The sequence below is a fragment of the Eutrigla gurnardus genome (genome assembly GCF_963514095.1).
Source record: "Eutrigla gurnardus genome assembly, chromosome: 4".
Taxonomy (NCBI): domain Eukaryota; kingdom Metazoa; phylum Chordata; class Actinopteri; order Perciformes; family Triglidae; genus Eutrigla; species Eutrigla gurnardus.
Genome location: NC_139918.1, coordinates 26,841,832 through 26,854,199, shown reverse-complemented (window position 1 = coordinate 26,854,199; position 12,368 = coordinate 26,841,832). Strand labels below are relative to the sequence as shown.

The following is a 12,368-nucleotide window of genomic DNA, read 5'->3' as shown; positions in this document are numbered from 1 at the left end:
TTGTCAGCTTTTTGTTTATTCATTGAATCCCCAATCCCCAACGTGCCACAAATACACTCGCACAAACACATCTCTTATGACAACCACTACGTACAGATCTCTGCTACAACACACGGCAAGATAAGGTTCGGCCATGCTTTGCTTCACTAGAATGGCTTTTGAACAAAGTCTAGCGTGCAACAGAAGTGGCAGATGAGTGATAGCAAAAAACACACCACGCTACACTTTTCTGATAAGATAAGGTCCTGGACCTGGATAAGAGTTTGGCTCCCTAAATAGAAGAGGTGCACTCTGTTGCTGTCGGGCAGCGATAAGGCATCTTGAACCGCTTCCAGGACCTCAGAGACGAAGGTCTGGGCACCAACCGCGAGTTATTCCCAAACCAAGCTGGATAAAACAATAGTGTGTGGTTTAGTAAGCACTATGTTTAAGAGTAGACACAATCTGCTAACACTTCTATAGTTTTTACAGTTATCTAAGTCTTCTCTACTGGACTTTTTAAAAGTCCCACTCCCCTCCTCTCCCTTGGAAATCAGATCAAAACCTCAGTGGGATCATCCTGGCTAAATAAATGTCAAATGAATAATATAAAAAAGTTTCATGTGATAATTAATAAGACCTTTTTCCTGTTGTTTCTTTCATTTCTGGCACGTATACTTAAAAAGCATTAAAGTTTCCTCTAATTCCATTCTCAAATTAATTATTCTACCAACAAATACTTTTGTCCACAAAGAATGAATTCGTAATCATTCTTTGCAAATTATGCATATTATTTGGCATTTAATGTTTTCCACCATATGTATTATAGTCCAAAGGGAAACAATGTCATCAGTAAAATTAATGACTTCCTCCCTAAATATATCCGTATTGCTTTCAAATTTTCAAAAATACATTTATTGCATATAAATCAAAACGTTCTTCAGGGGTTTTATTGAAGGCGAGCCGTGCCGCAGTGTACAGAAATGGCAAACGTACCTGTTCCAAGCATTAAGGATCTTATTTAAACAGCAGTATTTACTCTGGGAGCGGGTGCTATAAATGAACATGGAGGAAGTGGTGCACAAAGAGTAGTTCAGACTGGCTTAGAGGAAACCGAGACCTGCGTGTGAAGGAGGGAATGCATCGTGGTTACATTTGCCCTAACAGAAAAACCAATTTGTATCGAGCCATTTGCAAATCTTCTTGATTCCTTGAACTTGACAGAAGTACTAAAAAAAAAAATATATGGCAATGACACATTCTGTGCCATCCCCTATAGGAACTCCCCAAATGAGGTTGTTTTGTTCCATATAGGAGACATTTAAAAGAGAGGGAGGGAGGTAGGGGACAGAACTCCCAGAGAGGGACAGGCCTTAAGATGGAGGTCTTCCTCCCAGGACGTGACAGGCTGTTGGCTGGAGGATGCTCAGGAAGGCCTTGGCAGACCAACAAAGACAGCCCTTCAGCTGCAGGGTGTAGTTTTTCAGGCCCCAGCATCCCCTTTGGCAGCGGCACAGAGAGTGCTGGCGTGCACAGGCCCCCGGCCCGAGAGACAGGGAAGTAAGGCCCGCTCTTTTATTTACTCAGGCTGCTGCTGAGGCCTGGGCATTTCTTGTCTGGGTGAAGACGGGGGAAAAAAACAAGTCTCTCTCTCTGTTTCCTCTCGAGGTCTCCTGAGGAAGATTGCTCTTTCATCTGCAGTTGTTCACACACTTGTTTCGGCCATTGCTCTTGTATCTGTGTATTCTATGTGTGCATCTATGTCTGCACATAGATATGGTTGTTACTGTGAGTGAGGGTGCACTTTTTGCTCTCCTGTGTGTATATTACAGTGTGTGTGTCACTATGAGGGTCAATTATACCCAAAATGTTTCAGTTTCAGCTCAAAAAACTGTTTTTAATCCGGCATTTTGATGGACAGTGACTCCTGTGGCAGATTCATTACATCATAACTTTGTAATATTAATATATGGCGTTATTTTAGTACGCAGCAGTTCCCGTAATACTTCACAAACTGCTATTTGCCCATTTAAACGTAAACGATGCTTGCTACTCCCACATGTCCCCCACAGATACGTCTTTATCTATGTGGGTTATTGGAGCTACGCCACTAAATAAATAATGTACATCCAGTAAACACACAACAAAAGGGAAGGACATTGTCCTGACAGCTTTGTGATGTCTCAAGGCAAAGACATCCTCATTTAAGACAGTGGAATTTAATTTAGCCTTGTATACGGCCCCATTTATTTGTTTGTTTTATACTATTGTCTCCAAGCCAATATGTTTGACTGTAAGGCATTGGTTGAGGTCATTCTTCTTGCACTTGTCTTCTTCTCCGATACCCTGGGAGGCAGTATGAGGGAGGGCAGATCCGCCCCCTCTGTGGAGGAGGGCATCGCACTGAGTCACCCATCCTCCCTCAAACCAGAGAGAGAGAAAACATTGAGACATGTATGAGAGATAAAGCAAGTAAATCAGGCAAGGTTCGCCTCCTTGAGTGAGATGTGTGTGTGTGCAGAGTGGGCGCCTTGCCAGGGGTGGGAGGTTTCCGGGAGGGCCACGGTGTGGAGGTGGGCTCTCAATGTGCTGCTTTCAGCAGTTTGGAAGGGGCAAGGGACTGGCCTCCGACCCCATCTGTTTCCTGAAGATAGGCCCTGATGGGGGTAAGTGCTCAGAGAGGGCATGATATCCTGACAAAGGGCACATCTCCCAGCAAAAACAACAGAAAGGGGGGAGACTTAGATTTGTCAGCTGAAGGAGAGTACAGAGGTTGGATCCTGGAAAGAGCTTGTGCTTTTCCTTCGACCCTCCTCATAAATCTTTTTGCAGTTTCCTCTTGTTTTTCCCATTCCAAGTTTTGGCGTTTTGACAGTTTTTTTCTGAAGGGGTTGGGATTACGTTGTTTTATTTAGGCAAGGAAGTTCACAGCACTTAGAATTCGGCAGCGGGAAGAAGTGGTCTGTAACCTTTTGACCTTGTGGAAAGTGGTGTTCTGTGTTTTCCATTCATATCACCGTACGATGAACCAGGGGAATGGAATGTCGGCAAAGAGGCGATTTGGGAAAAAAAAGGGAACACACTAAAGTGTTTGTGAAACAAATGGCCGCGCTGCATTGTCCGTTGACTGGTGGCTGCTGGTCATTCTCCTGCACCTGCTTGTCCTTGAGTGAGATAGTTAACCACCCAGTTGTCTGCCCCTTATCCGTTTCCCTTGCCCCCCTCCTCTGCATCAGCACATGGCAAATTCATCCATCCTGCATCAGCTGCCTCACGGCTAAGCGCAGACAAATATGATAATAATGCATATTCTATAATCTATTGACTGATGTTCTGAAAGGCCGCCGTTTCATGAAAATCATCTGTTTTGCAGCGGAGGCTTCCTAAAGGCTACGCATAGCTGTGGTCTAAATTACACATTTAATCTTCTTTCTTTCACTCTCGAGAACCGCTTTTCCCCGTTTTTCTGTTGTTTTTTTTAAGGTCATTTGAAGGGCTCTTGTTTTTCAAAAAATATTCGAGTAATTGTTCCGGGAATAATAGAAATGTTCTAATTTACCTCATGCCGGGTTTACATCCTAAAGTACACCCATTGTCTTGTGTTGGCTTTAAATGTCAGAGAGATTGTGTTTTGAGTCACAGTGGGCTAAGCCATTACATGGCCACATACAAGGTTAATTGAAGTAAAAGTATTTCCACTTATTCTCTTCTCTAATTATACTTTAAATTGCATATTTAAGTGTAACTTTTTAGATAACACCTAAGGAGAGGTACTTTTTAAAATAATAAAAATAATAGTAGAATCAAAATTCCTACACCGCAACCTTGTAATTACTATGACAGATAACACCGGGGTGGCCTACCTTTTCTATTCCAAAGAGTGAGACAAATGAGTTGCTAAGTCTTACAAAACACTTCACTATACTTACTCTCTCCTTCTCTCTCCCTTCTGACTCACCCCTCTTTTCTCCCTCTTCCCCCTCTTTCTGTCTTCCTCTCCAGACGGTGCTGATCTGGAGGATGACCCATCGTGTTCTTGGCCAGCATCATCCCCCTCTAGTAAGGATCAGACTTCTCCGGGCCACTGCGAGGACTATGACTTTGGGGAGGACGAAGGGGGTCCCGGCTTGCCGTACCCGTGCCAGTTCTGTGACAAGTCCTTCAGCCGCCTAAGCTTCCTCAAGCGCCACGAACAGAGCCACGGAGATAAACTCCCGTTCAGCTGCACCTTTTGCAGTCGTCTGTTCAAGCACAAGCGCAGTCGAGATCGGCACGTGAAGCTGCACACCGGCGACAAGAAGTACCACTGTGGAGAGTGTGACTCTGCCTTTTCCCGCAGCGATCACCTCAAAATCCACATGAAAACTCACGCCTCGAACAAACCCCACAAGTGCCCCGTGTGTCGCCGCGGCTTCCTCTCCTCCAGCTCGCTCCACGGCCACATGCAAGTACATGAGCGGGGCAAAGACGGCAGCGGCTCGAGCCTTTCTAGAACTGATGAATGGAAGCTGAAGGAAACTCGCAAGTGCGGCCGCTGTGAGGAGGGCTTCGACGTCCCCGAGGAGCTCCAGAGGCACATCGCCGAGTGCCACCCTGAGTGCTCACCGTCAGAGGATGGAGGCCTGGGTGCCACCCTGCAGTGTATTTACTGCCACGAGCCCTTCAGCGACGAGGGCACCCTGCTGAGCCACATCGACCAGGCCCACAGCCGGGACAGGAAGGGCCACACCTGTGCTATCTGCTCTGAGCACTTTCTGTCCGTCGAGGACCTCTATGCTCACATGGACATCCACCAGCTCCCTGAATCTAGTAACCATAGCAACAGCCCTTCTTTGCTAACGGTGGGCTACACCTCCGTCTCTAGCACCACTCCGGACTCCAACCTCTCCGTAGACAGCTCCACGATGGTGGAGTCGGCGCCGCCCGTGCCCAAGGCGAGGGGGAGGAGAAAGAGAGCTGCTCAGAATGCGTCGGACATGGGGGGGCGCTCCGCAAAGCAGCCAAAAGTATCCTACAGTTGCATCTACTGCAACAAGCAGGTGTTCTCCAGTTTGGCTGTGCTTCAAATTCACCTGCGAACCATGCACCTGGACAAGCCGGAGCAGGCTCACACGTGCCAGTTTTGTTTGGAGGTGCTGCCCTCTTTGCTAAATCTAAATGAACATCTTAAGCAGATCCACAATGCGGAAGACCACGCCGCCCTGTTAGTCAGCTTGCCCGATGCCCTCCTTCAGTGTAACTTCTGCACCGAGGTACTGAGTGACCTCAACGGCCTCCAGGAACACATCCGCTGCTCCCACGGCTTCCCCAGTCCCGTGGCGAAGGAGAGCAACGCCTTCTTCTGCCCCCAGTGCTTCATGGGGTTCTTGACTGAGGCCACCTTGGAGGAGCATGTGCGTCAGACTCACTGTGACGGGGGAAGCCTGCGCTTTGACTCCCCCCTGGCTATAACTCCCAAGGAGTCTATAGTTGAGGTGTACTCCTGCTCGTACTGCACCAACTCCCCCATATTCAACAGTGTTCTGAAGCTCAACAAGCACATCAAGGAGAATCACAAGAACATTCCGCTGGCACTGAACTACATCAACAACGGGAAGAAATCGCTGCGCACGCTCAGCCCCTCTTCTCCGATCTCTGTGGAGCAGACGATGCTGAAGCAAGGCAGCTCGGCTTCACGCACTAACAGTGAGTTCATATGTAACCAGTGTGGAGCCAAGTACACCAGTCTAGACCTTTTCCAGACTCACCTAAAAACTCATCTGGACGGCTTGCAGCCTCAACTCACCTGCCCGCAGTGCAACAAAGAGTTCCCCAACCAAGAGTCCCTGCTGAAGCACGTGACAATCCACTTCACTATTACCTCCACGTATTACATCTGCGAGAGCTGCGACAAGCAGTTCACCTCGGTGGACGACCTTCAGAAGCACCTGCTCGACATGCACACCTTTGTGTTCTTTCGTTGCACGCTGTGTCAGGAGGTGTTTGACTCGAAGGTGTCTACCCAGCTGCACCTGGCCGTGAAGCACAGCAACGAGAAGAAGGTGTACCGCTGCACCTCCTGCAACTGGGACTTCAGGCACGAGACCGACCTGCAGCTGCACGTCAAACACAGCCACCTGGAAAACCAGGGCCGGGCCCACCGCTGCATCTTCTGCGGGGAGTCCTTCGGCACCGAGGTGGAGCTCCAGTGCCACATCACCACCCACAGCAAGAAGTACAACTGTCGCTTCTGCAGTAAGGCCTTCCATGCCATCGTCCTCTTGGAGAAGCATTTGAGGGAGAAACACTGTGTGTTTGAGGGAAAGGCACAGAACTGCGGTGCTAACGGCTCTGCTGGAACTGTCGGGGATAGCCAGCCGAAAGAAGATGCCGAGCTGCACGGTCTCCTCACTAACAGCCATGGTCCAGGGACGGCAGTTGTATCTGTGGTGGAGTCTCACAACAGCCATGATGGAAGTGAGGAGGAGGTGGACACCGCGGATCCTATGTTTGGGTGTGACATCTGTGGGGCGTCCTACACCATGGACTCCCTCCTCACTAACCACCAGTTGAGGGACCACAATATACGCCCCGGCGAGAGCGCCATGATGAAAAGGAAAGCCGATATGATCAAGGGCAACCACAAGTGCAACGTCTGCTCCCGCACCTTCTTCTCCGAGGCCGGGCTGAGGGAACACATGCAGACCCACCTTGGGCCTGTCAAACACTATATGTGCCCCATCTGTGGGGAGCGCTTCCCTTCCTTGCTCACCCTCACCGAGCACAAGGTCACCCATAGCAAGAGCCTGGACACGGGCAGCTGCCGCATTTGTAAGATGCCACTGCAGTGCGAGGAGGACTTCCTGGAGCATTGCCAGATGCACCCTGACCTGAGGAACTCCCTGACGGGCTTCCGCTGTGTGGTGTGCATGCAGACTGTCACCTCTACGTTGGAGCTCAAGATCCACGGTACCTTCCACATGCAAAAGACGGGCACTATGTCCGGCAACCACCAACCCATGGGCCGCAACAACATCATCTCTCAGAACCAGCACCAACACCAACACCAACACCACATCCAAAAACCTTTCAAGTGCGCCTCTTGTCTGAAAGATTTCCGGACCAAACAGGAGCTGGTGAAGCTGGACATCAACGGACTGCCGTACGGACTCTGCGCGTCCTGCGTGACGGCAGCCGGCTCCAAGAGCTCCAGTCCGACGGTGAACGGAGGAAGGCAACAGCAGCAGCACGGCGGAGCAACCACTCCGGCAACGACCACGGCCGCGTGGATCCAGGGGGAGAGTCTCAGTCCGGGAGACGGGAAAGGCAAAGCCGTCTCTTCGTCATCCTCATCCTCTTCCACGTCCTCGTCACACGCTGCCAAGACGCGATGCTCCAGCTGTAATGTGAAGTTTGAGTCTGAAGCAGAGCTGCAAAACCACGTCCAGACCGTGCACCGGGAACAGGCAGGGGACAGCAACGGCGGGCACCTCAAGACCCCCCAAGTGTCCCCCATGCCCAGAGCCAGTCCCTCACAAACCGAAGAGGTATTGTTTATCGGTTTTCTGTTAAATGAAATACTTCACAAATGGTTTTGGTTAAATTGCTAAAACTGATATGTGTTTTCCTGCAAATTTTTCTATTTAAAGTTGATTATTATAATGATTTTTTCCTCTTGGTCTTTTTTCCAGAAGAAGACATACCAGTGCATTAAATGTCAGATGGTGTTCTACAGTGAATGGGACATCCAAGTCCATGTGGCCAACCACATGCTGGGTAGGAGATGATTTTTTTGTTTCATTCATTATGGTCTCTGTTGCACTCCTGGAACAAAGTCATAAAAGCAGTGCTTGTGTAATATCTATGTGAATATGTTTTTTTTCTACGTTGTAGAATAAATTTAATCAATTGGGGCTTTTAGGTGTGCGATTTAAAAATGTTAGAGGGAATGATTTTTGTGTGACCATCATCGAATACAATATAGAAATCATTAAGGAAAATTCCCCGAATTTTCACGACAAAGTATTTGATCATTTTAAATAAATAGTCTTTTCATACTTTTTTTTTCTTCAAAAGGTGAATCACATACTAAGGACTGATGTGATTATATGTAATAAAATATTTGACCCTGTCTCATTCAGGCTCACAAGTATCTGGATCACATCACCAAATAGGTGGAATTATTTTAATATTTTGACCATCAACTGCATCCCCAGTGTTGTGCATTTATAAACTCCATCCCCTTCATTCCCCCATGCATGTGAATGGTATAAATAGTACGTGTGCATGCTTGTGGAGCACAATCTCTCCACTTCAAACCACTCTTTATAGAGGTAGTTTGAAGTAGTGGAAATATACAGATTATTGAAATATTAAAATACCCAAAATATACAAACTGTTTAAAATTCCAAATATTCCTCCACAGTTCTTTTGAAACAAAATCTCCACATTGCTACCGTACATGATTTTTGTTTGTTTGTTTATTGTGCCTCCTCACTTAAGTAGTCTGTTCAGATGACTGAGATCTGAATACAACATTTGGTAAAAAAAAAAAAAAAAAAAAAAATACGTTCATGCTGTCTGCATTTAATGACGTCAAATCAACTGAAAAAATGGATATTTCGATTTTTTTTAATACACTTGTATATCACAAATGTATTCCAAATTTCTCTCACAAGATTTTACAAACAAAGGCCGCTGGTGTGAGACCAACCTCCACATTTAAAAGAAAGTCTTTTACTTTTTTTGGTTGTCATTTGTATGCAGGCAGAATAATTTGTAGAGAAGACAATTGGAAAACAGGTTTTCTTGCCTGCAGTAAGTAGGCGTCTGAATTCCGGTCTCACGTTCCTTTTATTCATTCATTTATTCAGCTCGTTTGGCGGCTCTTTCATTACACTGCATTATCTGTTGTCTTCAGTGGGAGAGAGACTCATTGATCTGGAACCAAACCGCCTCTCTGTTTGGGACACGCTTCTAGGCGCAGGTGAATTTAAACACGGTGGGCAATTCTATCAGGACCGGTAGGCAATTCTATCAGGGACCCACTGTTTGTGCATAAACAATCAGAAGCATGTGATTTGTGATTTTGATGCTTCGGTGTATTTGCAAAGGAGGGAGACGAGCCGAGAGTGTGTAGGTGTGTATTTTGTATTCATCTTTGCGATCTGCTCACCCACTATTCTACTGGGGGTGCCTAATACAGTACCATGCCAGCATTAGTCCTTTCTCTTGCTAAGGCAGGCACGGAGCACACTGGGAGGGTAGAAAACAAACCCCCCTACTGGTTATTTTATGTCTGTCAGCCGCAGAAGCACACAGTTCCCCATAATAGTGGAATTGAGACAGCTTAAGATAACAGGAGGATAGGTGATTGGGTTATTGTCTGATGTCTTACTTCCCTGATATGCCGTTGCTTTGTATTCAATGTGATCACGGGTTTCATCAGACTCCTCAAAAGTCCTTTCTTTCTTCTTCTTCTTTTTACGTGCATTCATTTTGTCATCTCTGAAAGATGGAGAAAAACAAAACTCGGCGTAATGAAATTGGGTAGAAAGATGTAGTCGATACATTTTTTTATTTTTTTTGCAAAACAAAAAAAGGAAACGTAGAAAATCTATTCGACTGAAGAGGTGTTTGAGTTGTGTAACACCAACGATGATCTCTTTGCTTTTATATTTCTTTCTGAAGATTTTTTTTTAAACGTAGAATGGGGTTAAATTCAATCCAGGCTGTAATCACTGCAAAGCCAATTTGGGCCAAAAACACAGGGAAAAAAATACTCATTAGGAGAAAGCTCTAAATACCTTCTCTACTGAAAAGGGGACACTTTCTCCTTTTAATGGCCATCTGCACAGGAGAGGGGAAACAGGGGGCTGGGGTCATCTCCGCTCAGCTGTCAGCGTTATTAGCGTAGGTAATGGAGCAGACGCTGGATTCATAGGGGTGTTGTTTTCATCCATGCCCCGCTCCATGGTGTCCGTTCACACTGATAACTCTATATATAGTGATGTGCCGTGACATAACCATAGTGCTAAGTGTATGGAACAACAAAACCTGAGCCTGTCTCACCCAGACGAGTCCATATTAGCTGCCTTTGTAATACAATCGTCTCCATTTAACCACTCAGCCTCCGTCCTCACCTCCTCCCCGCCGGTCCGAGGTGCTCGCCGTCCGCCTCCTCTGTGCGACTGCCAGCGCATTTTGATGCATGGGTACGGCGGCGGCGGTGGCGGCCCCTGCTCCAGACTACTCAACATTTACTATGATTATAGAGGGAAACGAAAGACGGGGGAAAAGGAGGTGTCCGCGGGTGCAGGAGGGTGGGTTGCAGAAAACAGCCCCAGCCAAGCCTGTGAACGGCCCCACGTGCTTTAAGATGGAGGCCGCAGCCTGCTAGGGCCCAGATGGATCAGTACACATTTGCTGTACAGCTGGTCGCTCTGTTTGGGGACCTGGTGTGATACTCCTATGGAGAAAAAAATGATATCGCCACCATCCAAGGAGCAATTTAATAGCAGGCCAGAAGACAGCTGGCCACTCTTTAGTTTAGAGTTTTTTTGGCATGGCTCACTTACAGAATTGAGGGTGTCCGATTTTTCTCTAGAGACACACCGATTTATACAGCTTTCAGCTGCTGCAGTCACTATCAACCTTTTTAATTTCTATTTTTTTCATCGAGATTAAAAAACAAATCTGCCCTGACGTTCTAAAGAGTAATAGGAAAGAAATGTTTAAAATCACAAAAGTTGTCTGGGTTTTTTTGTTTTTTTTTAAGAGGGCCTTTGAAGGTCTTTCATTGACACAAAAGCCTGTTTGGTTTTATCAGCATGCCATCATGCTACCCCATTGCTTCACTTTGACCCCACTGTAAACTCTGACATTTGGAGCCTCATGGGGGGCACGTTTGGCCCATTTATCGCACTGTTTCAAATGTCCCTGTGTGGATTTTTCAGAGCCACTGACATGTTTTGAAGCAAGGGCTCTGTCTTAAAGGGTTTTAAAGGTGAAAGGTTTTTGCTTTCCTGTTATATGTGCCTTCAATCCACTTCTCATCTGTCCATTCCAAGCAGCTACTGCCAAGGTGGCAGTGCTCAGAAGGACGATTGTAAATAAACAAACCACATCCCAGGAAAAGTGTTTTTTTGGGGGTCACCTCTACGGATTTTTTTTTTGTTTTTTTGGGTCGGTGACAGCACTGAGCCCCGAAGCCAAGTCAGGGGAGGAGCCTACTCTCACAGAGAGGAGCCGGTGGCCCGGTCGGCCCGGGCGGAGGGGGGGAGGGGGGCACTGGAGGGGTGGAAAGGTTCGGGGGCGGAGAGGGAAAGGCACATTTGCTGTACAGCTGGCCGCTCTGTGTGAAGCAGGCACTGTGGGCCGTTACAGAGCTGGAGAGGAGAGAGAGGCCTTTAGCTCTCCTCTAGTTCCTCCCCCCCCTTCTTTCAGGCCACTATCTCTCCATTTCCCCTCTGCTTCACTATCTACATCTCACATTGTCATAATAACCGAGCTCCAACCTGGCAAAACGTCCTGCGTTGGCTGTCGGCGAGGGGGAGCAGACAGGAGGCACGCTGTAACAGTATTCAAAGCTGGAAGGCTTGTTTTGTTTCTTGCTAAAGGCCGCAAATTATCCTTGACACGTATCCTCTTGTCTTGGGGCCCCTCGAGCAACTTGGCCAGTGTATGTTGATTACATGGTCCTCCATTGCTCTCTCTCTCTTTGCCCTGTGTGGCAACACATTTACTACTCCATTAGGTGGCCGTGTTTTTTTTTTTTTTTTCTTCTTCTTTTTCTTCCTCTTGGTGCATAAACACAATTTGCTATTTTCATTTCTTTGTTTCTTTTCCTGTAATCCTCTTTGATTAGGAATGTCTGTTGGTGTTCCCTCATTCATAGAGCACACACACACACACACACGCACACACACATGTAATCTGCTAACAAACATGGCCAAACACTCCTCATTTGACTCCTAGGGGGCTGGATCAGAGTCAGAACTCAATAGACAACGCAGCACAGGAACAGGATCAATCTTATGAAATAAATAAGAGAACAGCCTTGGACCAGCCAGTGGAAACAAAGGAAATCATGCGTGCCATATACCGAGTGTGATATCTGCCTGCTTTTATTAATTGGTGATTAATAACGCCTCTCCGTTCGTTAGCGCAGTCACCTCCCGTGCAGCCAAGTGTGTTGCTGCTAATATGCAATTATGTGCACCTTACTGCTCGTTACATTATACCTCTCCCTGACTAATGTGGCGTCCATGAGGAGAATAGAAAACGGGAGCGAGCTGCAAAAAAAAGAAAAAGAAAAAAAAAGAAGAAGAAGCTATCAATAAGAGTCTGACATTAGCCGTGTTACCTTACCTGTCTGGATGGGAAAACAAAGTTTCTGACAAATTCCTCAA

General features: G+C 46.9%; 1 protein-coding gene across 6 annotated transcripts in view; it reads left to right on the top strand.

The window, feature by feature from the left end:
• LOC311011816 (zinc finger protein 521-like) overlaps positions 1–12,368 on the top strand; it is an 85,310-nt gene that overhangs the window by 33,231 nt on the left and 39,711 nt on the right. For 2 of the 6 annotated variants that reach the window (XM_084006952.1, XM_084006951.1), the window contains exons 4-6: positions 3,982–7,505; positions 7,650–7,734; positions 8,100–8,132. In XM_084006952.1, the coding sequence (XP_083863078.1) occupies positions 3,982–7,505; positions 7,650–7,734; positions 8,100–8,132 (3,642 nt within the window). Of the gene's footprint in view, positions 1–3,981; positions 7,506–7,649; positions 7,735–8,099; positions 8,133–8,878; positions 9,340–12,368 lie in introns of those variants that run through there. The other 4 variants (XM_084006956.1, XM_084006953.1, XM_084006955.1 and 1 more) reach the window with 4 other exon arrangements.